General features: G+C 40.5%; 1 protein-coding gene and 1 long non-coding RNA gene across 2 annotated transcripts in view; one reads left to right on the forward strand and one right to left on the reverse strand.

Moving 5' to 3' along the window:
- ATP10A (ATPase phospholipid transporting 10A (putative)) overlaps positions 1-1,710 on the forward strand; it is a 262,912-nt gene extending 261,202 nt beyond the window's left edge. The window contains exons 20-21 of the mRNA XM_072614584.1: positions 121-308; positions 430-1,710. Of these exons, the coding sequence (XP_072470685.1) occupies positions 121-308; positions 430-1,111 (870 nt within the window). The 3' untranslated portion in view covers positions 1,112-1,710. The remainder of the gene's footprint in view (positions 1-120; positions 309-429) is intronic.
- On the reverse strand, positions 70-23,893 carry LOC140506916 (uncharacterized). Its single transcript, XR_011968154.1, has 3 exons — positions 19,781-23,893; positions 1,789-1,926; positions 70-662 (listed from the first exon to the last, which is right to left on the reverse strand). It is a non-coding gene; the product is annotated as an uncharacterized lncRNA (long non-coding RNA).
- Between the last annotated feature and the right edge of the window lie 3,354 nt (positions 23,894-27,247).

The following is a 27,247-nucleotide window of genomic DNA, read 5'->3' on the forward strand; positions in this document are numbered from 1 at the left end:
TCTCTCCTATGTAGTTGGCCCTCAAGACTAAGGTCGTTGCTGAATGATGGTTTATGTGCTTGTCAAACATTTTGGAAGGGAAACATGAAAAATGCCTTTTATTTCTCTTTTCTTTCCCAGACCTGGCTCCACTGGACAGCCTGTGGCTTCAGTATCCTTTTATTTTTCATTGTGGCTTTGTTGTACAATGCCTCTTGTTCAACGTGTTTTCCTCCATCAAACCCTTACTGGACTATGCAAAAGTTAATGGGCGATCCCATGTTTTACTTGACTACTATCATATCATCTGTTGTTGCCTTACTGCCCCGGTAAGTTTATCATGTTTCCTCCAACCATAACTATTTTTGTTCTTGATATAATTTTCATCATGCAATAGTTATCCTCAGTAACTAATTATTGTTTTTATCTTTTACTGGGCATCATCTCTAGATATTTGTACAGAACATTCCAAGGGACACTCTTCCCAACTCAGCTTCAGTTGGGGCGCCAGCTGGCCAGGTGGGGCCCAAAGGAATCGAATGTTCACAAAGACATCATTTCCCAGCAACCTCTTGCAGGAGAGCAAGGATCCCAGGGCTCCGCTTCAAAGGGCAGCGATACTTCTGGACCCCATCCTCAGGACCACTCTCCACTAGCATCTCAGTCTGGACATCAACCAGCATCTGTAACAGAGTCAAGGAGTGGGCACAGGACAGCAAATGTGAATTCCCAGTCCTTGAATAACACTATGATGGCTAGCTCAAGGGGACACTCTCCAGTGCCCCAGAAACCAGAAGGTGCTGTCCAAGAGGGACCATCTGGTGATTCTGAGGGGGAATCTTCCACCAGAGAAGTATCCCCTCTGTCTTCTATTCTAGACCTGCCAGACTTCAGTTTACTAAACTGGATTTCCTCCACACCATTATTCAATGGGTTCGGAAGAGCCTTTCGGCTCTCTCAAAGTAGTTTACAAACTGACATGCTGGGCAGCACATTTTTGTCCGTGGGCTCCCAGCTGGATCAGGACTTAAAAGGTTTAAAAAGAGAGACCTCAGACTGCTTCCAGGAGAAAGTTAAAGGGACTGCAGCTGTTCGCCACAACAGTGAAAATCTTGAAACAACCTTTTTATAACATGAACTTTAATAATATTTATGTTTTCTATTTGCACAGAAGAGTTATAGTAAAAATGTCTTTAAATGTTTCCAGGACTGAAACAGGAAATTAGAGGTACCAAAAAAAGGTTTATTTTTTAAATTTTAAGTAGAGTATATTGAAAAAGATCAGAGCTTTAAAGTGTAAGAAAAAAAGTTGCACTTGAAAATTATGTTTAAATCTATTTTTTCATCTCATTTTATAAGAAAATGCAGTATGTTTTATTTTCTTCAAAATGCTTTACTTAACATCCTGTCTGGAAGTATAAGCATTGTACCTAGTTCCCAGGGCATTGATTTTCCTCGCTATTTTGTGGCAGGAGTACATATGACCGTCAAGGAGAGATCATTGTAAACACTCAAACAGCAGATCCCACCATGTGAGCTGCTTATCTCTTCACAAAAAAAGAAGGGTAAGGTAGAATTTCAGGAAAATGAAAAGCATGAATGCTCACTCCATCCTCTAATGTCATTCAGGTAGCTTAGAAATATCACATTATGACTATTTCATCCCCTATGTAGTATTTCACCTGTTAAAAACCATAACAAACAATAAATAATGTTCATATTGCAAAGAAAGAGTGTCCCCTGTTACCATAAGTCAGTTTACACATTTATACCTTCCAAATTATGTTTCAAGGGTGGCATAATACTCACAACCTGTTGTGGCCTTTGTGGATTATGAAGATGGTTCGGTAAAACAGAACATATTAGTTCTTCTGCTTAGTCTTTGATATTTACCAGCTATGTGTCTTTCAGCAAACATTTCACTTGTCTGTGCCTTGGTTTCCTTACCTGTAAAATGAAGAGATTGGATTCACCCATCTCCAAGGTCCCTTTTAACTCTGAATCTATGACCCTAAATCTATGAAGCTATTATGCCTCATTCAGAGCCATGTCTTAAGTCAACTCAAATCAACACGTATTTATTAAGGACCTACTATGTGCTAGGCACTGTGCTAAGCCCTGGGAATACTGAAAAAGACAAGAAACAGGAGCTCAGAGTCTTAAGAGGAAAGACAAAGTATGTATAAATAAAATATGCACAGGATAAATTGGAGATAATTTCAGAAGGGCAGGAAGATTAGGATTGTCTGGGAAAGCCTTCTTACAAGTCCCTAAAGGTGAGACTTCAGGTGAGATTTGGAGAAAGTTGGGCAAGTCAGGAGGCAGAGGCAAGAAGACATAGTATTCCAGGTATGGATAGCCAGTGAAAATTCTTCAAGTTGGGAGATAGAGGGTCATGTTCAAGGAGGCCAGTGTCATTAGATCACAGAATATGTGGAGGGAAGTCATCTAGTTAGTATGTAGAGAGGAAGGGGACCTTAGGGATAATCTATTCCAACTTCCTCATCATATACTCAAGGAAGCACAAAAATATGCAGTTTCTTACCTAAGGTCACACAGGTAGGAAGAAGACCCTCTGTAAAGAACAGTGAATTTAAGTCAAAACTTGTTGAAAACTAGAAATGAAGTGAAAGTGATACTGAGAGTACAAATGGTTTCACCCTTAGTCTAGGCTTCTAGGGCACTGAGAATGGACCCCTGGACTTGTCCATTTCCACTCTTTCCAGGGTCTGGTTTTCTATATATGTACAAAACTATTGCCTTACTAAATACCATTTGATGTCTGATCAGAATTCTGATTCTCTATGTAGTTGTCCGAAGAATATTTCTGTTTCCTATGTCCTTGGTATTAGAGCCAGTTGCTTCCAAGAAGGCAGCATGGGCAAGCAGATACACAGATGGATTGTAGGTAGGACAGAGACTCTATATAACTCTGGATTTCCCTTGCCCCCAAGTTTCTCATTTCCTGAACTTACAAAAACTACTTTACAAATTACAAGCTTATCCTCTTTTTCCGGATGCACCTTAAGGAGACCTACTTAACACTTATTCTGGTAGTGCAGTGTCCCAGGGTTGGGAAAAGGAGAAAAGGTTAATTTAGATAAGTGGTAACTGAAATGGATATAGAGGGCTAGTCTGCCAGCGGCTATTATGAACCTTTCAGGGATGAATAGACTAGGGTTTGTAAAGACATAGCACTATTACTCTGTAGAAGCTGAGTTCAGATCTCACCTCCATCACTTAGGTGTCTCATTTCACCTCTTTGCATCTCTGTTTCCCAATCTATAAAATGCAGGGGCTGGACTAAATGACCTCTAAGGTCCCTTCGTATTCCATGTGTAGAGAGGAAGTATATTGACCAATTCCTTGAGCCACAGGAAAAATGAATATGGTATCTAAGCAAGTCACCATAGAAGGAATTCTCGCTTAATATTAATTGTCTCTCTATTTCCCATTCCTGGGTCTCAATTGTGTTTCCTTTAAGTCTCAAAGGTAGGCAAACCCAGGAAGCTCCTGCTACTCCTCAAAAGAGAGCCTAGAATAAAGTGTTTTCTTATACAACCTCTCCAACTGGTCATCTCCAATCCATCCTTTATAAATCTTGTTTGCATCCTGTCTCTTTCCTCAGACTGAGCTCCTCAAGAGTAGGGACTGTTATTTTGTCTTTCTTTGTATCTCTGTTCCTTAGCACAGTGTTTAGCATATAATAGGTGCTTAATAATTGCTTATTGGCTTGACTTGTTGACTTGAGAAAAAATCTTTTAATGAAGGAGGTTCAAGTTTGTTTATGACTGTCAATTTATCAAGTAACCATTAAGTGACTACTGTTGCTAGGCACACTGTGAAGATATAAAGAACCCACCACCCCATTCCACCTCCGCCATTATAGACGTATCTTGGAAATATATACAAAATAATTACAACTTTCACACCTGGGGATGGGAGGAGGGAGGATAGTAGGAAGCACTAACACGGTTCTCATATTTTCACTTTCATGTTGCCGTTTCTGTCCAAGTTGTATTTATTTCTCTTGACCTTGACCCATAATCTGCTCCCTCAACTTTCACACCTCCTCCCTGACATTTCCATGGCTAACAGATCACATGGAACAGCCTGGATAATGGATAGAGGTCTTGAAGTCAAGATGACATGGGGTCAGATCCTAAACTCTTCCCCTTACTGACTGGGTGACTCTGGGCAAGTCACTTCTGCATTCCTCAGGCAATAAACTGCACAGAAGAATGCCAGATCGTATTAGGAGAGAATAAAAAGCCCACATAGGGAACTCCATACACCGATAAACATAGGTGTGTGTTTGTGTGTATATATAATATTTACATACAAAGGGTCTTATAAGAGTAATTTAAGACTATGTTGTGCATATATGTGACCACACATATACATATCTACAATATGTACATACTCACACATGTATACACACAGAGACATGGCACAGAGACACACACCCCATCTTCCCCAGCTGTAGCTATTGACTTTTGGCTGTTAGGTCCTCACCTCCTGCTGTAAAGCAGTCAGCCTTTAGTACTTTTATCCTGTAACAGAAACATTTGTTCTGTAGAAGAAAGATTTGGAAGCACTCACAACCAGCCACCCACTGCATTCTCTGTGCTATAAACTAAGACCTGATCAAGCTGAATGTCACTCTGCTAGAGCAGCCTAGACAGACACTTAATGAGAACAGTCTTGAGGTCCTGGCTGGCGCACTCAATGGAGAGAACACCTATCTACTCTCCACCCACGTTAAGACCAATGGCCCCACTATGTCTCCACCACATCTAGGTTCCTAAATTTCACTCAGAGAAATTGACTAAGTGAGCAGAAGAAGTTCCCTCAGCTTTTTGCTTATGAACAGAAAATCTATATCAGATTAAGAGAAATAGGTTGGTTTGTTTTTCCTCTGAGCTGGATATCTAGGCAGGTCAATGTGTGAGCTATATTTTATAAACTATATATTTGTAAACTAGAAAGCACTGAGAAAAGAGCAACCAGAATGAAGAGGGGCCTTAAGTCCAAGACAGATGGTTAGCCTAAAGGGGAGAGAGGGCTGGGAACAGCTTCTCCAAATACTTGAAGGCCTTCATATGGAAAAAGCATTAGATTTTTCTCTCTCGTTGACCCCAGAGGACAAAACAAGAAGCAATGACTAGAAGTAACAAAGAGGCAAAATTTAGATTTAAGTAGGAAATGGAATATTTCAGGAAGTAGTAAGTTCCCTTTCATTTGAGTCTTCTAGCAGATGCTAGATTACCATATATTGTATATGGCATTCCTTTTCATCATTATCATCAACAATTATTAAGTGCTCATTATGTGCCCTCAGGCACTGTGTTAAGTGCTGAATCATATAAAGAAAGGCAAAAAATATAGAGTTCTTAAGTATAGTTTGGACAAAGCATGTACTGAGGTCCTTTTCAAATCTAAAATTCAGTGATAGCATGGAAGACAATGGATCAGAGTGACCTTGGTGGCTCAAAAAGACACAAAGAAAGAAAAATTCCTCCAAGAGTTGTAGCAGAAATAATCTCCCACCCCCAAACGGGAAACTTGTTCAGCTGTGTCCAACTCTTTGTGATCCTGTGGACAGTATTTTCTTAGCAAAGACACAGAAGTTGATTTGTCATTTCCTTCTCCAATGGATTAAAGCAAACAGAGAGGTTGGTTAAGTGGCTCTATCAGGGTCACAGAGCTAATGTCTGAGGCTGGATTTGAACTCAGGTCTTCCTGACTCCAGGCCCAGCACTCTTATCTACTAAGCCACCTGGCTGCCTCTTGCTCATCTAGCTGACCTATCTAGAGACCATCTAGAGAAAAGCAAACTAGCTGACCATCTAGAGAAAAGCAAACTAGCAGTAAAATCAAGTATCTCCAGCAGAGTGTGGGAGCAATATTAGTTGCTTCTGGCCCACTCATTACAGGGGCTCAACCAGAAACAAGTTAAACATCATCATTCATTTCTTACAGGAATTGATTTAATGTTGGGGAATTTCTCAGCCTGGTTTTCAATTTCCAACACTGGAAGTTAAAGTGAGATGCTAAACTGAAAGAAACCAAATTTTATTAGTGCACTAAGGAAGACTATTAGTGCAGTGAACAGAGCACAGGGTCCACTGTCAGGAAGACCCAAGTTTAAGTCCAGCCCTCTAATACTAGCTGTGTGACCCTGGGCAAGTCACTTAACCTCTGCCTGCCTCAGTTTCCTTATCTATAACAGCATTAACCTTCCAGAGTTGTGAGGATCAAATGAAAGGATTGCAAAGGGCTGAACACAGTGCCTGACACATGGTGTTATATAAATGTGTGACCCTGGGCAAATGACTTAAGTTTGCTTTAAATATACTAGAGAAGGAAATGACAAATTACTCCAGTGTCCACGCCAAGAAAATCCTACAGATATTATTGTTGTGATGCAATCTACAGGGTCATGAAGAGTTGGATGCAACTGAATGACTGAATAACAACAATATAAATTAGCTATCATTGTTGTTATTTGATAGCAGTTGGGTCATCTCCAGTCATCTTGATGAATATCTGGTCATTGGATCCAGATGGCTCAGGAGAAGGAAATGAGGCTGGTGACCTTGCACAGCCCTCCCTCACTCAAAACAAAGCCATGTCATCATTTCTCTGATGGCATAGTCTTCTTCAGCAATGAAGGACGAACACAACAACAGCTTCCTAGAGTGGATTTGGCTTATACAGCTTTTTCAGGTCTTCTTGGGGCACAGAGTGAATCAGCAGCATTCAATAGCATTTAAATAGATTATTGGGATGTAATCTGCACCAATAAGGACGCTAGTCTAGAAACCCCTAGTTGTAAGTTAGGTACAACATTCTTGAGTCCGAAGGCCACTAGTATTATATACAACTAGATTCTATGTACTCATTCTAAACAGGATGAATGGAGTTGAGACAAGCTTTGCTATTCAGAATAACAACGTACTCCTCTTTTGTTATTTAGTCAGTAACCGAAAGGGGGAAGAGGTAATTGAATAGAAAGGTATTTTTCAGTACACTGACTCACTTTGGGACAAAATTTACAACCTCATTCCTTTGCTTCAGATGCACCTCACTGAACCTACTTCACACTTATTCAGGTAACTAAATAGTCCAAACTTTGGAAAAAGAGGAAAAAAAGGTTCATTTGAATAAGTAGTAACTAAGATGAATATAGGTGGTGAGCCTGCCAATGCGTAAAAGTCAGTTAATCTTTCTACAAGTGAAATGGTGGGGTGAGATTAGATACCTTCTAACTCAAAATCTGTGATCTTGGCATACAATACTTATCTGAATTTTGTCCCAGCTGAACTTATCTTGTGGCCCTTATTGCTGAAAGAAAGTTCCAGATAGAAACAAGGTGCAACCTCAAAAAACTGAGTCAATGCTAGGTCTGGTGGATCCTTATTTTTGAGCCAGTTCCCATTTTGAGATCAAATATATTCCTGCATGTCCAGAAGAGTAGAACAGAGACATCTCCAGAAAATCAGAATATGGGGAGCTAGCCACAAGCCAGCTCCCTCCCATAGCGTCTCCTGCAGGCTGAGCTCTGAGGCTGATGCAGTCCCAAGCCAGAACTGCTCAGGCTCCTTTGATTATAGTATCCAGGAGAAGCACCGGACCAACCTATATGACAGAATCATTTACTATTCATCAAACCTTCATCTTCCACCACATGACAGAGGAGCTCTGGCCACTACCAAATCATACAATTGTAGAGCTGGAAAGGGCCTTGGGGGTCACCTTGTCCAACCTCCTCATTTTCTAGTTGAGGAAGTCATGTGACTTGCCAAATGTCACACCGGGAGGGAAAGTTGCAGAGCCAGGATCCAATCTCCGTCTAGCAATGTTCTAAATCAAAGTCCTTTTCACTGCTCCAAGCTGCCTCTTATCTAATCCAACCCACTTGTTTTATAGAGGAGACACCTTAAGTCCTAAATCTGCAAACATCTGCTCCTGCACAGAGTCAAACTTTATTGCTTTTAACAAATTCACTTTTTCCTTTTCAAAGCCAGTTATATAGGTTACAATCACAGTTGAATTTTGATAAGAAATCTCCTTTTAAGCATGTCTATAAAACGAAGAAATCTAACAGCAATCAAGCGCTTCTCTTTCACATATGGTCTTCAGGTCCTTAATTTTATAATTTACAAGTAAAATTGGTGTTCTCTCCCTTATCTCCAGGAACTGTGTTTTGTTTTTTTTTTTCCTCCAGGCAGGCTTTGATCTGTCTGTGTAGTGAAGAACTTTTCCCTATAGTGAACCCCCAAACAGATTATCTACCCTCTGTAGCAGCAAAGGTAAACATCAATCCATAGGCATTGCTGGATTGTGCACACAGCACAAAAACAAGGTCTCTGTTTTTTACTGGTCTTTACCCTAAAGTCTTCTTTCCATCACCCTCTGTTCTGTGTCCCGTCTGACCCATTAACTGTGTCTCCCTCCCTTCCTTCCGCAGATGTAGGCCTGGTGAAATTCTCCTTGGGCCTCTAGGGCTAAAAGAGCACCTTCCTGGTACCCCTGAAAATAGGGCCTCAAGCTCCGTAGACTCTTAGAAACTAGGAAGTATAAGCATTTCCCATATTTCTGGGTTAAGATCATAAGAAACAGAGGCAGCAAGGTGGCAGAGTTGATAGAAATGAGTCAGAAAACCTGAGTTTGAGCCCTACCTCAGACATTTACTACCTGTGTGACCTAGGTAAGTCCCTTTCCTTCTCTCAGTCTCAGTTTCCTAATCTGTAAAACAGGTATAAAAATAGTACCTACCTCGTAGGGTTATTATGAGGATGAAATAAGATGATGCATGTAAGTGCTTTCCAAACCTTACAGTATTACAAAAATGCTAACTATTACTATCCCAGCTGGAAAGCCCCTGGTTCTGACTTGCCATTTTAAGATAACAAATCTTTACAGGTAATTATGTTAACCCAGCTCAGCCTTGCTTAAGGTGTATCACTGACAGAACTATCCCTTGATCTTTCCATCTTTTAGTTTGAACAGGAGACAGAGAGAAACTGAGAAACAGCAATCCCTTCGAAGGGATTTCTGGTATTTTCCTCTCAGTGGGTACCAGAGTTTATTCCTGTCACCATAGCAACCAACTAGCTCCAAGAAAAGGCATTTGTGTCTCCTTAGGGCAGGTCTGAAAATTGTCCTGTATTGCTTTCACCACGAGAGTGTTTGAGCTTTCATGATAACCCATGAATTGACTTCACACAAAATTTTAAAATGCATGCACCACAGAGAGCAGAATTTTCCAGAATTAAAAATATGTGTGTTTATTTTTCAAAACGAAATGAATTTCCCTCATCCTCATCACCCCCATGGATGGGCTTAGTGAGAGAGCCTATCCTGCCTGACCCTAGTCGCGGATCTCTGACAACTATTTTCAACTAAGTTCTTCCTTTAGATTTTCACTGGGGAGCAACATTTCATCACCCCTTCCCCTCTAAAATTTTTTCCAGTTTTTAATATATATAGTTATGTTGCTAAATGAACCGGCTTCATTTTGTTTTTTTAAGAGATGAGCCAATTTTATGAAAGAGAGAGCCCTCTGGTGGCCAGAGAGCCAGCTCCAAAGTCAGGAAGATCTGGGTTCTAACTCAACCTTTGCCACACACACTGTGTAACTTTTGGCAAATCCCTCAACCTCCCAAGTGCCCAAAGCCCATCTCTAAGACTACAAATTAGGTAAGAGTAGTAGACATGCATTGGCAGAGAAAGCTTCCTCATTCTCCTATAAAAAGCAAAATTCACAAAAATTGCTTTTTAAGCAGTTCATAGCACAGTGCCTAGAATATAAGTTTGTTAAAAATGCTTGTTGATTTGACTTTAAAAACCAGTGCTGTTTTCAGACTTTGGGGGCCTTACTTCAAAATTTGCTGCCATGGGTCAAGAATTGGCATGTCAGGAGTTGAAATCTGGTCTAATTCCCTATTCCCTTAAATTACATTGCCTTGTTGTTAGTAACATTTGTTTACATGAAGAGGGTTTCATACAATATATTTTTAAATGGACAACAGATATATTATTCTCTTATTAATAAATTTTAAAATTATGTTTTACCTTTTAATTTTAAAGTATAAAACTTACTGGTATTGTTTCATTTTACTTTTAGACAAAAACAAGGATTTAAAAACAGACCAACTCTATCCAGTGGAAATTGAAAGAATCAGTCAAGAAGCCAGGCACTTTGCTAAGTACTGGGATACAAGAACAAGGAAAAGAAATCGGAAAAAGACTGGCATTCTTTAGTGGATATTTTTTTTTAATCTTAACAAAACCATGTATTTTTTTTTTCCTTCAGATAACAAATATTGACTCTAACACCAGCAGATTAGAATTCTAACACTAAAGGCTGGAATTTGCAGGGCCATCCAAAGGACAAAAGGAGCCACAGAGCTGTGGTTCCAGGCACCTACTACCCACGATACCCTTTACCCACATACTTGACAGCAGCTCAGCACCGAGACATTCTAATCTAGCCACTCTGAGGTGGCAGAGAAAGAGTGGTGAGCAGAGTGACAGGAACACCCAGCATGTAAACAAGTTATGTGTAACCTACACCCATAGAGTGGGGTTTCCATGTATAGAAGCCAATGTGGCTTCTGCTAACCCCAGGAGCCATTATATACACTCTAACCTAGTGGATTCCCATGTGAGAAATGATTGATTTGGGGTGATTCAGTGTCCCTCCCTTTTCCTATAGTCCTCATTTCAAAGTTTAGTCTCCTGAAGGACATCATTGATAATGATTTGGAGTCAGAGGACCTGGGTTTGAACGTCAGTCCTTCCACTTCTTCCTGTCTTGACTTTGGACAGATCATTTAATCTCTTGTTATAGCTAAGTATTCTCATCTATTAAATGAGGCAATTAGACCAAATGACTTTCAAAGTTCCTTCCAACTTGAAATCTATGAATAATATGAAATGAACCAAGATATATTTGAAAGGTAATATTGGCCCTAAGGTGCTCATTTGTATCTAAAGGTGATGCTTCTGTCCATCTGGATCTAGGGTAGGACAGTTATCCCTTCCACATTGTCAGGGTTAGGGGTGTGGCATCTCTGCAATCTGGAAAATCTGCGTAAAATTTTTCAGTCCTCCCTTTACACCAGAGAAGAAGTCTGATTTTTTCCTTTTTCTCTTATCAGGTGTTTACAGTACCTTATTCTAAAATTTGGGCTGATATTACATGATACTATACACATATTTTATGCATTTTTGAGTTTTTGAACTTTTTCTGTGTTGTGTGTGACTTCTGCAAAGCTCCCTCAAAATTCCTATTTATATTCTTCCGCCGACCCAAGACATATCAGAAATGCAATGGAGAAAGTCACAATATGAAAGCGCTAACTGTACTTTAAGTTGCTCTTCTAGTAGTGGTAATGGATTTCCTCCTCACCCAAGGCAACTTACCTGGCCTGGATCAGGGCTAGAAAGTAGAACAAAGCTAAGTGGTTTCATGAATACCAATCCCTAAGCAACTGAGTTCAACATCATACATGATAGATACAATGCGTATGCTCAGTGAGAATCTACAAGCGGATCTGAAGATTCTGTATTGATATTATATTTTTTCTCCTACACTTAAATGCTTCTTCTCTAAATTTCATTTTCCACATAATACTTTAATATTTTAAGTCTTTAATGAATCTACATTTTCACGGATGTGGTTATTGATTTCCATAGCATTCCTTTTTTTTTTTTTTTTGAGACAATCTGAGTTAAGTGACTTGCCCAGGGTCACACAGTAAGTGCCTGAGGCCAGTGTTGAACTCAGGTCCTCCTGACTCCAGAGCAGGTTGCTCTATCTGTTGTGCCACCTAGCTGCCTCTTAGATATTGCTTCTAATACATATTATAACCCATCCACACTCCTTTATTCCTGGAAAACTCTTTTCTATGTCTTCCCACAAAGCCTGTATGGAGGGTCCACTCAATGTGCTGGAAGCCCTTTGACTTTATGTGGTTGACAATGCAGAAGGAATGAATGCTTAATGCGGCGAATGGGATCGACCAGGTTATATGGAAAAGTCCAAAGAATATCAGATATTCCCTAAGCAATAAGTCTAGCTTTCCTGCCTGTTTCTGTGTGAATGTAAAAACCATTCTTAACTCAAGGACCATACAAAAAAAGGTAGTGAATGATCTGGCCCTTGAGCTGTAGTGTGCTGGTCCCTGGCATAGACCACTAGAACTTAAACCATCAGTAGTAGCTAACTCCAGTGACGAAACAGCACTGAGGAGTAACTTAGTTGGTCAAATTCCAGTGCTGGTATATTTATCTGTCTGCTGACATGTCATGTCCTACTCTCCACTCTGCATCTGCTTCTGTGCCTGGTTTCAACTCCATCAAATGAAATGCCCCCATCCCAGGTACCTCTGGTCTCTTTCCCTCCCTTCTCTCTTGCTTCCTTTTGTGTGTTATCAACTCCCATTAGGTTGTCAATTCCTTCAGGGCAGGGATTGTCTTTTTATTAATTATATTCCTGACCCACAGTAGGTGCTTAATAAATGTTTATTGGATTGGAGTTAACCCAGCTGAGCCAGGGAGTGACTAATCCATTGGTATGATCATACTTAGAAACAAATTTAGTTGAGCACTCTATAAAGTGGAGAAAAGTGTTTCTAGGGCTAGAATTACAAGCTATCTATCAGCCTATCATGTTTTCTACATGTATCTGACTACTTTTCACTTTAAATTTTGACTGAGCATATACCAGGAAAAAATGAATCTCTGGTGTATAGGGTATTTTTACAACTTCTCCCTTAGACATTTTCAGCAAATATCCCTTTGTGAAAGCCACTGATATTGGAAAGAGTACAGCAAGTGGGAGGCTTACAAGTGATGGTATCAGAAGTTACAACTTTCCAGTATTACCCCTAGAATTCCCTCTGGGAGGCTCAATCTGACAGTTCAGTCTGGGATTAGAAGAGTGAGCTAAATTATATCCCCATTTTAGAAATGAAGCAAAATGAGGGAGTGGTTAAGTGACTTGTCCAAGGTCACGCAGCTAGTGTCTATGACTACCTTTGAACTAAAGTCCTCCTAACTCTAGACCCAGGGCTCTATCTACTGCTCCACCTAACTGGTCTTTCACTGAGTAAGATGCCGCATCCCCTCTACTGTAACTGGAAGGAGTGACACTCTACATGTCACGGAGACTGTTGGGTCAAATGAACAGGGATCAAACAACAGTCAACAGTCAAAGGTAGTTCTCTCCACTCACTGAAGTGTAAACTAACTCATTGAATGGGGATAAGAAAAATGACAGTCCTGTCATGAATCATGGTATCATCTTGTATCAAGGCCACTCATTTCTTTAGGGATTGAGAAAACATATCAGCCCAAGAGCTGGACATGGACTGTGCAGTGGCTCAGTGGATAGAATGCTAGGCCTGGAATCAGGAAGACCTAAGTTCAAGTATGGCCTCAGATACTTACTAGCTGTATGACCCTATGAAAGTCACTTAATCCTGTTAACCTCAGTGTCCTCATTTGTAAAATGAGCTGGAGAAGAAAAAGGAAAATTGTTCCAATATCTTTACCAAGAAAACCCCAAATAGGGCCATGAAGAGTTAGACATGACTGAAATAACTGAACAAGTGGTGGATATCACCAGGTCAGAGTACTTATGAGCAGGTGCAAAGGAGTGCCCTAAAGCTCAAGGGGATGTTAGAACTGGGTACCACCAAGCCCAGCAAAGGAAAAGAAAGGTCAAGGACGAAAACAGGGTCCCAGAGCAGATCCTGAAGAGCAAGAAGAATATGGAAGAGAAGAGGAAGGGGCTAGACAAGCAGATCCCTGTGAAAATCACCCCAAAAAGATGCAAGAAAAGAGATACATGTAAAGAATCATGAAAAAACTCACAAGCAGAGGGTAGAGGACAGACATAGAGCTGTAAGCATTTATATAACATTTTTAGTTTTGCAAAGCACTTTATAAATATTATCTCACTTTATCCCTGAGAGGCAAGTGCTATTATTATCCCCAAAATGAAGAAGGGAGGCAAACAGAGGCTAAGTCATTTGCCCAGGGTCCAGCAGCTAGATTTGGACTCAGGTCTTCCTACCTCCAGGCCCAGTGCTCTGTCTGCTGCTGCACCTAGCTGGCCTCTCACTGAGAATTATGATGTCCCCAAAATCAGCCAGATAAAACAGACTCCTACAGCCTTGAATGGTCTTGAGCAAGAGGAATCTGTTTTGTTGGTTCTGGAACACTACAGAATGTTCAGTAGAGGCATTTTCCCCATTTTTTTTTAAGTTTCCTGCAAGGACTATTTTTAAAGGCTCCATACTCATTGCACTTTATTAAAGTAGGACACATATGGTTAGTGATTTAAGTTTCTTTGTGATACAAAAAATTTCCAATCTTTGAAATGAACAAAATGAACCACTCAGTTTTAAAAAGGTCAGTGAGGCTTGTTAACCTAGACTATTAACCAGGAAGGTGTGAAAATTCAACCTGGAGCAAAAGGCTACTTTTGCTCTGCCCATAGAAAAAGCCTTGCTGAGGCAGTCAACAAACTCCAAGGTGCTAATTAAAATGAGCTCTCGATTACTTGTTTACTTGAGACACAGAAGTTGGAGAGGGGATGGTTAATAGAGCCAGTGCCTGCAGAATGAGACTGTAAAAATCAGACAAGGTTTATGCAATAACCACAATCATATAAAGGAGACTAACACTGAAAGACATGAGAAATCTAGAGTGAAGTAGTAGCCAATCTTGATTTTAAAAGACTGGCAGGGAAGCAGATGACTCCTGCCTTCTGCAGAGTAGTGGTAGCCTCTAAGTGAAGAATGAGTCATACCTTGCCAGACATGTACCGAGTGTTTTTGGTTTGATTGTACTTATTGGCTATAAGGGAAAGATCTTTGAGGGAGGGAGGAAGGAAGTCAATAGGAAGTGGTGACAGGGATGTAAAAAAGAACATGAATAAGACATTGTTGAGAGACAGAGATGGGGGAGATAGAGAGACACAGGGACAGAGGAAAGAGTAAAGGAGGAAAAGAGAGGGATAGGAGACAAAGGGAGAAAAAGAGACGAGAGAGAGAAAGGGAGGAGAGGGGGAAGAAGGGAAGGAGAGAAAGGGAAAGAGAGAAAAAGAGAAGAGAGTGGGAAGTCAGACACAGAGAGAAGACAGACCAAGAGAAAGAAGACAGAAAGATAGAGAAGGGAGAGGGAAAGAAAAAGGAGAGGGAGGCACAGGGAGATGGACAGTCATGGGGACAGAGAGACAAGGAAGGAGATGCCAAAGCAGACCAAAGATGTTAGTTGAAAATAAAACAAAACAAAAAACCTTAAGTTGTTGCCTGCGTTTATAATCAGAGAAGAGGTAGTATGTAGGTGTGGACTGAGGCTGGCCCCCAAACCAGGAGTCCTGCTTTTGACATGCTGTGTGACCCTAGACATCCTTTAACCTTTCAGTTCTCTAAATTACAGAGAAGGCTCTGACCTGCATTGGTGGAAGGAGCTTCCTTAGCTAGAAGTGCCCTATACTAATGAAATCACAGATTCGGTCCTTATCAATATAATCAGGTAACCCAAAGTTGGCACTTCCAAATAAAAACATCTGCTTTTAAAAATGTGATCAATAGAAGCAACTTTTTCCCCTTGCATCATTTAGGAATGTGGGATTTGGGGTTAAGTTTATGTAGTACATTTCAAAAAGCATGACATCATGCTTTTTAAATGCACATATCCATCCCCTATGAAGGCTAAGAAGAGTTTAAATTACTTTTAAAAGTAAAATGACAAAGTAATGAATTGGCACACTGAATCTGTTTCATGAATCTTTTCTCTCTAAGATGTTAATGGAAGCATAAGATCTGTCCTGGATATTATTCTGCAGAATATAGAAGGCACTTTACTTTAGTTCAACAGACAAGAACACCAGAATTTGAGTCAAGAAATTGGATTCCTGTCTTCTCTCAGATCCTTAGATACTCCATCTCTAAAAGGAGTCATCCCCCAGTCCAATCATCAAAGAATCCTTGCAAACACAACTGAGCAAGATCCAAGAAGTATTTTTAGCTTCCTGGTGAAAACTGTAATGGAGGTTGTTCATACATATAAAAATCTCACCATGTCAGTTGTTAAAGGCACACTGTATATAATTAGATCTTTGTTTTAAAAGCCATTTCGAGCTACTGGAAAGTGAACCAAGAGTCAGATTTATAAATGTCTCTAACAAATATGGATTAGGTCTCAAGTCCTACCTGTTTAGCACTCCAGGAATATCTGTTTGATGTTTAGAATAAATATGTTTATCTAAATTATGTTTTTCTTCTGGACATTGTAAAGGCTTCTCTGCTTATTAAGTAATAGTGATAGGAAACATACATGTCTCTCATCACCTCCGCAACTGTCAGATCACTCTTTTTTTCCTAGGAGGCAGGAATCATCATGTGTATAAGGGGTGGCTGTAAGTTTTGGGGGGTCCTTTCCTGGCATTTTCAGAATGCTGCTGGGTGTGTTTCTCCTGCTGCGTTCTAAGGATGCCCTTTAAGATCAGTGGAGTTCTTTCAATGCTGTGAGCTAGGAACCCCATTACGATGTCTTCTCTTAGTATCAATTTACAATTGAAATTGTTAATCTCTCTGATGTTATTGAATGATCTAATGATTACTGTCAAATATCATTTAACGAATTAATATCAGTTTGTTTCTGCAAAGGATTATTTACTGAAAAAGATATGGCAAGAGCTAAAGTATAAAAACATCCTAGTTGAAATGGGGGTACAATCCTCTCCCTACCACCTCAAGTTCTGGGGAGAGAGGTTTCAAATCAATTGATACAAATCACCCACCCTAAAAACTTCACTTCTGAATGTAGTACAATTAATGGACAGTCACTCTCAGATTCTTTCCCTGCTGGAGGAGATTCTACAAGTCAGTCTTTAAGACTCATCTAGTGTCTCACCTGGCCCATCTGTGGCTACAACAGTCTGTCACAGACCCTCAACGTGGATCTCTGGTGGCCCCCTTCTGACATTTTGAATCTAAGTTGTTAATATCCCCATAACTAAGAACAAGAAAGAATAACTACAAGAGGGACCAAAACAACCTGGCACCCAGGGGAGAAGAGGCAGAGGCTTCACCCCAACCAGGAAGCCCATAGAGACTGACAGAGATAGATTAGATAGAATGGATAGCATGGAGAGATAGATCATCAGTACAGGAAACTCTCCCTATTGATGTAAATCGGCACTTTACAGTCTTGGATAGTTGCGTGTGCCATTGATAGTTGAAGTGACTTGATGAGGATCACATAGCCAGCATGTAACAGGCAGAACTTGAAACCAGTTTTTTCTGATTCTGAATCTTTATCCACCAGGTTCTCTTTCCACTTCCAGACTGCCTTTCAATATTTAGAGTGAGTTATAACAAAACCCACAAATTCTAGAAATATATTTTACACTGATGATTTAGAAAAATAGTCCAGGAAACATGCCAAAGGCTTCATTCTGGGTCTTCATCAGTAGAGAAATCAATCTGCCCATCTACCTATCATTCCAATCCACCTCTTACTTAACTTTCAAACGCTAGGGACCCATTAAACATAAGGGACTTGCCCAGTCAAATACACAACCAGAAAGTGTCAGAAACTGCCACTTGAACACAGGTTTTTCTGATTCCAAATTCAATACTCTACCTATTATATCACATGTCCTCATACAAAGAAGTTATATTACTTCCCCCTGGAGACACCTAGGTGGTGCAGTGGATAGAGCCCCAGTGCAGGAGTCAGGAGGACCTGAGTTTAAATCTCTCCTCAGACACTTGACACTCACTAGCTGTGTGACCTTGAGCAAGTCACAACCCCAATTCCCTCATCCTGGGTCATCTCCAATCATCCTGATGAATATCTGGTCACTGGATTCAGATGGCTCTGGAGGAGAAGTGAGGCTGGTCACCTGCACAGCCCTCCCTCACTCAAAACAGTCAAATGCAAGTCATGTCATCATTTCTCTGATAGCATGGTCTTCTTCAGCAACTAAGGATGAACACACACATTACTTTCCCTAATGCATCACATAGAACTAAGAACAACTTAGAGCCTGGTTGTGCTTAAAAATTCTCTAAGGTTCCTACTGTAAGGATAACTCCATGAGCTTTTCAAGCCTTATAGGAAAGGACTTTGGACCTCAGTTTTAAATTGCCAATCCACCCAGAAAAACTATGAAGTTTCACAGACATAGTTTGGCTTCTCCAAGATTCAGAGATATCACTTCCTCTTTCAAAGAAGTGACAAGCTTCAAGATCACTTAGTTCTGGAATTAAAAGGCATGGATCCCAATCATGAATAAGTCACTAAACTTCCTTGGGCCTCAGTTTCCTCATTTGTAAAATGAATTGGACTAGATAGCCTCTGAGGTCCCTTCATACTCTATATTATTAACCTAAAAGATAAAGCACAGAACAGCACATAGCCAACAGGATCCAGGAAAAGACAGTTCCTTGCTCCCTAAATCAGAGGCGGAATTATTCTACCCCCAAGCCTTGTCACCTAGGGATCCTCATTAGGTAATTGTTATTGCCAAATGGGTATAACTTTTCTTTGTTTCCCTTCTGAGTTATTACCTGCAAAGCTCTCCCCTATGACTTTCCATTAAATTTTGAATTAAACTGGCACCTTCTCCTTCATTGGCACAAGCACGAAACAGGGGAAGACAATAAAGAAACCTTTCTCATGTGACTTTTTATATATTACAAACACACATAGTTTTAATGCCAAAAACCTGTGCTTTATTTATATGTCAAACACATGTGTAAGAGCAGGGAAGGCTCAAAGCCCAGCGCCTTGGCACATAGCAGGCATTTATAAATGCCTGATTGAGTGCAAGGCAACATACAGAGACCGCAATGTTTACATGCAGGGAGGAGCAATTGAAAACTTGTCTAGGATCAACAAATGTGTTGTCCTGGCCCTGGCAATCAATCAATCAGTATTTATTAAGCTGCTAATATGTTCAAGGTTCTATGCTTACTTCTGGAGAGTCAAAGAAAAACAGCCTCTTTCCCCTTTAAGGGGCTTAAATTCTAACAAGAAGGTTGAGCATGTAGGAGGAGGGAAATAATTTAAACACAGGACAAAAGAACTAATTAATTAGGTAACTCCAACTCTTTGCCTTTTTTTCATCTAACATTTAGTGTATGTTTTTCAACATCTCCAAAAAACTCACTCCAAAAGGCATATTCTGCTTACAGCATCAGTCATTAATTTAATTTTAAAATGTCAGTCTACTAAATTTGACATCACACAAATAGAACAAATTATTTTTCATTTTTCATGAGATCTCGGAATTAAGAGGGATTTCGGAGGTCATCCAGTTCAACACCCAACTGAATGGAAATACCACTTCTACTACAATTCTTTTTGTTGTTCAGTTATTTTTAGTCTTGTCCAACTCATCATAACCTTATTTGGAATTTTCTTGGCAAAGATACTGAAGTAGTCTGCTATTTCTTTCTCCAGCTCATTTACAAATGAAGAAATTGAGGCAAACAGGGTGAAGTGGTGTCCTTGAGGAGAAGACAGAAATATTCAGGCTACTAGGTATATTGGGAACTTATTGAATGATAAGACCCAGCAGGCACCTCTTTTGTCTAGGATCTAGGATCTAGAATCTATCTCTCTCTCCCTCTCTCCCTCCCTCCCTCTCCCTCTCCCCCTCTCCCCCTCTCCCCCTCTCCCTCTCCTCCTCTCCCCCCCCCCAGCCCCTCCCCCTCCCCATCTCCCTCTCCTTCTCTCTCTCTCTCTCTCTCCCTCTTGACTGCCTCACCTGTATCATGCTGGAAAGTTGAGGTGATTCCTGAAAGACTTAGCAATGCAAGGGCAGCTCACTCTCAAGGTCCTAAAGGTAGTTGAGGGTAACTAGGTCTGTTACAATGGCATCCACCTGAGAATCCAACATTGTGCTCCCAATTTAAATACATAAGCCACATGAAACCATTAACTCTTCACTGGGAAACACTAAAGAAAAAGGCAAATACAAGAATAGCAACATTACAGTCCACCCATAAGCCTGAATCACACTCTGTCGGCAATGCATGCCTTGTTCATAAGCAAGAGTGGGCACAAACATAGCAGAAACCTTGCCAGGAGAAACATGAAGAAAGAAAATCACACGCCTGGGGCAACTCAACTCTGGACAGTAGGCTTTGATGTTGTAGATCTCCTTAGGAATACTACTTTCAGGGTCCTGGAGGTATCCTTGTGGAGGGCTAAGCTCTGCCCTACCCAACCTTAACAATTAGTCAGTAGATTCAGTTATTTCAGTGAAGTTCTTTCACAAAGGCAATTACTCAAATGGCCTATTAAGAACAGTGATTCCCAAGTATTTCCTCCTGAGGTGTGCTAGAAAATGTTTAGCAACACCAGGCTGAAGTCTTTCTTTTCATTGCCTCATTAAAGGGGCCATGCACTGACTACTTCTTAAAGAGGCCTGTTCAATGAATGGGCGTTACCTCACCCTAAGTGAGTACCTGCATAGACCTTGGCCTAAAGGGCCCAAGGTCTCCCAGTGCATCCTGGGTCATCTCCAGTCATCCTGAGGAATATCAGGTCACTGGATTCAGATGGCTCTGGAGAAGTGAGGCTGGTGACCTGCACAGCCCTCTCTCACTCAAAACAAAGTCAAGTGCAAGTCATGTCATCATTTCTCTGATGGCTTGGTCTTCTTTGGCAATGAAGGATGAACACAATACAAGCAACCAGTTCTCCAAAAAAAAAAAGACACTTTTAAGTTAAATCTGTGCATTTAGTACATTCTCAAGACATACTTTTAAATTTAATCTGCACCATTAAACACGTTCACAAGTCAACAAAAACAATCAGCAATCAACAAAATAATATATCAAGACTTGAAAATTTAGCATTTACATGTATAACCTATACAAAACTCTTATCGTCTTAGGAAGGGGAGAGGAGGGAGAGAAGAAAAATTGAAACTCAAAATTTTATATTAAAAAAGGAATGATAAAAATGATCTTTACATGTAATTGGAAAAAAAAATACTATCTAAAAGAAAAGGAAAATTTAGCAATAGCCTCCCAGGAGTCACTTTGAGCTATCCTGATTCCCTACCACAGGCACCCTCCTCAACAAAATACTCAGTCCACAGAAGAAAGAATGGACATGAAGTTAAATCACAATGGTAATGAGGCACACATGGAGGAAACACATAGAGTTAAGGCTACTCTGGAACTGCAGGGCCCCTACATCCTTTCTTTCGCTGGAGGTCCTCATGCCTCTGTGAGGACATATTGTCAGAGCTAGGCTGTTTCCTTGTAACCTCACTGCTCTGTGGGCTGCTCGCTGGGTCCACTTCACACAGGGCATGGTAGCTTAGCTGGATGGGCCAGGCCACTGCTGGGCTGAGTCAGGCAGGTTGCTCGATTACTCACCAGCCTCAGCTGCTGGTGGGATGGACCGGTCAGGTTGTTCAGCTATCTTCTCCCCTCTTCAGCTGCAGTGCCATGGCATGCCTTCAACTAGGGCAACAACCTTTGTTTGTTGTTCATAGTCCCGTTGTTTTCAAAGAGGACCAATGACATCCAGGTGTGATGCCTTGACTTGTGTGTGAATTGGGTTTAAGTGAGGTAGAGTTGCACAAAGTTGCACTCTCTCTCTTTCAGAGTCATTGAAGTCCAGCGGCAAGACAAAAAGTCGGAACAACTACTGATGGCCCAGGATGCAGTAGATGACCTTGGCATCTTCAATGTCAGACCACCAAACAACTTTTAGCCTAAGCTTCTCCTCCCTTGGACTCCCTCCCAGGGAGACTCAGCTCCGAGGTTTGGAACCTCTAGGCAAAAAAGAGGGAGTGATCTAGCCTCTCCTATTCAGTCATACTTCCTGGTTCAAAGCCAGTTCCCTCAGTAGGGTATTCGACCTCACCTGAGGGTGCTTCATCTCGGTTTAGTCACATAAACTTCCCAGCGTTCTTTGGAATTTAACCACCACCACCACAACAGTAATAGCTAGCATTTAGAGAATGCTTTAAGATTAGACTAGAGCTTTAGAAATATTATCTCATTTGATCCTCACAATAACCCTAGAGGTAGGTGGGGCTACTTATTCCATTTTTTTAAATGAGGAAACTGAGGCAGCCAGAAGTGGCTTACCCAGGATCACACAACTAGTAAGTATCTGATTTAAACCTCAGACCTTTCTGACTCCAGGTCTAACCCTCAGTGGATTGTAGCTACCTACAGGACATGCAGTTGATAAGTAAATATGGACAAAGGTATAAATTTAATGCCATCTATGCCCACAGACAAATTTGTTGTCTTGCTGGCCTCTTCTTATGTGACCGAGCTATTCAAGTTTCAGTCCCTTTTTTTTTAAGGCAATCGGGGTTAAGTGACTTCTCCAGGGTCACACAGACCCTTTCTAAAAGGAGGATGGAAAGAAACATCTATTTTGATTTTGAAGGCTATCTTCTTTAAATTTCAATATTTATTTCTTTCTGGGCAGTTAGGTGGCACAGTGAATAGAGTACTGGGCTTGGAGTCAGGAAGACTCATCTTTATGAATTCAAATGTGACCTCAGACACTAGATGTTCATCCTGGCAATCACGGTTTGCCTCAGTTCCCTCATTTGTAAAATGAGCTGGAGGAGGAAATGGCAAACTACTCCAAAATCTCTGCTGAGAAAACCTCAAATGGGGTCACAGTCAGACACGACCGAAAAAATGACGAAACACATCTCTTTCTTTTGGTCCTCCTAACTTTTGATTTTACTGAAGTCTCATCTTTCATCACCTTACTAGTGATTTGCAGGTAAACAACCAACTCTCCTGAGAGGGAAAAATGTATAATAGGACACATTTTTAATTTTAATCTGTACTATTAACATTTACTTCATCACTGTTTTAAGCCTAGACAATTAATAAAATAGCAAACCTTATTCATAGGGTTTGCTGGTTTCTGAGGGGTAAATGCTCACTCAGAAAATTTAACAATAGGTTCTCTATACCCCCTGACACACTATTGCCCCCTACGTACTATCAACAACTTCTTGCATATCAGGAATGGTATAAAAAACACCATTAAAGATAAGAATGACTGAGAGAGAGAGAGACAGAGAGAGAGAGAGATAGAGAAAACTCAAGTAGAATGTGTAAAGGAGAACAGATGGAAAGCCTGAGCTTTGTACTGGTATCCACGAAATATTAAAATAAACAGAGGAAGGTTTTTGGTGCTATGGATGATTCTTCCGTGGAGGATTTGCAAAATAACATGGACAAGAATCCTGCAGGATGAGGGTGTGGATGGATCACAATCTGCTTTAGCAGAGAGCACACTGGTGCCAATGAGATCATGAATCCACCAAATACAGGAACATAATCTGATAGCAGTGAGCAGGCTGGATCTGAAGGGATACATATTAATGTCAGGGAGACCAACCCAGGAAGCTACTGAAATAGTCTAAATGTAAGATAATAAAATGACAAACCAGGGTAGTGTTAGTGCAATTTTTTAAAAGAAGAGGTAGATGCAAAAAGCATTTTGATAAAAAGAATCCACGAGGCTTAGTAGTGTGACCAACCACTCATGAGGACTCAGCTGTTGCCATGGAGAACAATGAGGGAGCAGATGTAGCAGCAGGGGCTCTCCAGCTAAAGGCCCTTCAAAAGGAAGCTGGAGGGTGGGAGTGGATGCACAGGGCCAGACCTGAACACACAAAGGGACCCAAAGACCAACTGGGCGTGGCCAACTGGAGAGGATGCTCTCGGGTTTTACCCCTGGTCATTTGCTGAGTACTAAACTATTGTAGTGTGAACTTCAGGGACCTTTTGTGATACTTGCTTTTGATTTCAGCATGCTTTAGAGACCACCTCCCAGCCTTTCAGCTCCCAGAACTCAGAATTGTGACATGATCTCAATTTGTTCCCACTACTGTGACATTCAAAAGGTTTGAGAGACACAATTTCTGGGTATTTAATCATTTTATTATTACTTTGTTATTCATAATTATTAATATTTAATTATATAGTAATATATAATTATATAATATATAAGATTAATTCTATATAATATGTAGTAATTATTATTATTAATAAAAGAGGTCAGTGGCTCAGTTGAATGCCAAAGACCCTCATGGTGGGAGGTTGACAACTTATATGCCTTTGGAAAAGTGGGTGTTCCTGAAGATGGCAATCAACTCTAATTGGTTAACCATTAATGAGATAATGAATATTTTGAGATGTGAGCTCCTTATATCGAGGGTCCTGGGGGTATGTGACTTGGTTCACCCAAGTCTTGGCCAAAGAGACATCAATTTCTATATCACTGGTCTAACAAAAAGCAGAATCCACATTTTCCCAGATCTGTCTGAGTAAACAAAATGAGTCGGAACCCACCCATTTGACTAAACTTAGAATTTCTTTTACTATCTTTGATTATCTTAGGCTGGGTAAGTCTTTGCCCAAGATTTCCCAAACTGGTTGATTTCTGGATGAGGAAGTAGAAAAGGGGAAAAGTCTTGCTCCTGATTCAATAATTAGTTATTAAATGCAAGTGAGAAATAATCATTTCTCTCAATGATGTCAGCCCTTACTTAGTAGAAGTGTAATCAGTCCCCTTTGTCTTGGCTCATTTGCAGCCCCTTGGAAGGCTATAATTCCAGAGGCAGGACAAGGGTAAGAGACAGACAGGTCAAAAAAAAATGTATATAAAGGGGGATCAAAAGAGAGGAGCCAAACATCCACTCTGAGGTTTCAAGGATTGTGTTATTGGGAGCAGAAATAGAAATGTCATGTAGAGGAACCCATGTCCTAGAAGGATGTAGAGCTGGCAGGAACCTAAGAGGCCCCCTAATTTTATGCATAGCCAGAGCTTTGGGGCATGGCCAGTTGGCCTCCAGGGGCCTTTGAACATTCCCTTTTTGTGTAACCTGGAACCAGCTGCGTCCTTTAGCAGACAGATAGAGCAGCCTCCTTCCATTGGCTGGTTGAATCTTTAAAACGGATGAGATTGAGCTTGTCACTCTTTTCCACCATCTTTTAGGCTGTACTGTCTTCAAGGACTCCTATCTACTGCACTCAGCCATGAGTTGGACTAGTGAGAAAGGAGAGACTTACTTTCCTCCACTTACCTCTCATTTACTACAACTTTAACAAATGGGCTGGTGGTGTTTGTTTCTGTTCTAATGTTTTGTCCTCAGTTTCAGGTACCTGAGGTGATCTCCAGAAGACCAGAAATTTGAGCCATGGTGACCTTGAAGCCAAGACTGTAAGTGGCATGGTACAGTCAGTCAGGCCAGCAAGGAAACTCTGAGAAGTTTAGGTGCTGAGGGAGGTTTGGGGATTTGGAACTGGGATTATACTCAGTGAGATTTTAGCTAAACAATGAATCTAAATCCCTTCTCCCTAGAGACTAAAGTGGTGTAAATTGGGAGGGAGATTATGATTCCCACTTGTTGGGAGGAGTGTTTTTGTGATGGGGTGATGGAACCTGTACCCCTAAAGGAAAAGACCATGTTTTTGAAAGCAACGCAGGCCCTGAATTTTCCCATACATTTCAGCAGACCAGATCACCAGGGCCTCTGCCCAAGGTAAAGTAGTTTACTTGGTGGCCTTTCACTGTTGCTTCTGGCCCACCCTAGACTACTCACCACTCCTTAATCCAGATCCTTTCATTGTCCATTTTGTATATAAGGATCAGTCTCACCCCCATTAAGCCCCTTCTATTGGCATTACCTTGTCATTTGACTTGAAGAAGGTTTGAGTGTGTGAATTCATTCTAGACAGACACCGCCTTGTATCCTGCAACCCCAAACCACATCATTTGTATATTTGTGATTATATTTTGAATTAAATATTCCTTTATAAAAAGTCCTGCATTACATATAGATGAGAATTTAGGAAAAGAGAGATTAAGTGACTTGCCTAGGATAACATCTAGAAAAAAGAAAGGGGAAGAGGAGGAGAAGAAAAGTAAACATTCATATAGCATTTCAAGATCTACAAAATGTTTCATACATTATCTTACTTGATCCTTACAACTTTTTTACAGAGAAAAATGCAACCATTTTGCAGATGAAGAAACTGAAGCCCAGAGCACACATCTTGTAAGTGCATGAGGCAGGATTTGAGTCCAAGGCCATGGTCTCTCTACTATACTATATTGGACTGGTTTTTAGGATGAAGATGATGAGTATGGTTTTAAACATATTGGGCAGAATACATTGGCAAGGCATGCAGATAAATGATCTAGAAGTATACAGAAGATAATTGGAGATGAAGAACTGAAACTTGAAAAAAAATGAGAAGGGCTGTAGTTATAGAACTGGGTTTCTTTGTATTAAGCCCATAGTTAAAACCAAAGGAGTATTTAAGATCTCCAAAGGGACAAGAGTAGAGCTGAGGACAAGGCATTTAGGAGTCAGAAAAAGAAAGACGATCCAGAGAAGGAAACAGGGAAGAGATTGGAAAGGCAAGTCGAAGCTAGGATAGAACGCTGTCATGGAAGATGAACAAGGATGGTTTTGGGGATGGTGGTCCTACTCCTTCCTCATAGAGTCTCTAATATTCTTCACAGCTCACCTCAAATTGTCACTTTCTACATGAAATTCTTTCCCCATTTGCCTCATTTTTATTTTGTGTCTACTTTTATGTGTATGTGTGGTTTCCTCAACAGAATATAGGAAGAAGCTAGGCAGTTCCACTTTTGTCCTTTTTGTATCCACTTTTGCATCCCCAGCATCCTAGCACTGTGCCACACATGGAGCAGGCCCTGATTTAAGAAACTATTAATTGAACATTGCCAAATGCTAAAAAGACATTAAGAAGATCCAAGATTGAGAGAAAACCATTGGATTTATATAACCAGTCAACCCAAGGAGATACAAGTATATTGCTTTGTGTATATATATAAACATATTTAATTTTTAATGAATTTGAAGTGATGATTTAGCTAATCTGATAGTAGTCACAAATTTAAGTTAATGTCGTTGAAATGTTAAATTTAAACGGGCCTTCTGCTTTTGCTGTGCATGCTACATATGCAGACATTCTGTGCTGGAAACAATGTTCCAAAAGATTGATTGAAAAAAAAAGTAGAAGAAACCCCTAGTAGAGGATGACGCATTCTTTGTGCAATTAACAAATATTGTTTCATGAGATGGGGGAGTGAGGGGCGGTGAGTAAGAAGAATGGTTATACTCAGACTGGACATTCTTTTCTAAGAGTTTTGACATAATTTATAGAGCAAATGTTGAAAGACAATAGGCAGAACAGCAGAC

This window comes from Notamacropus eugenii, chromosome 5 (genome assembly GCF_028372415.1).
Source record: "Notamacropus eugenii isolate mMacEug1 chromosome 5, mMacEug1.pri_v2, whole genome shotgun sequence".
NCBI classification, from domain to species: Eukaryota; Metazoa; Chordata; class Mammalia; order Diprotodontia; family Macropodidae; genus Notamacropus; species Notamacropus eugenii.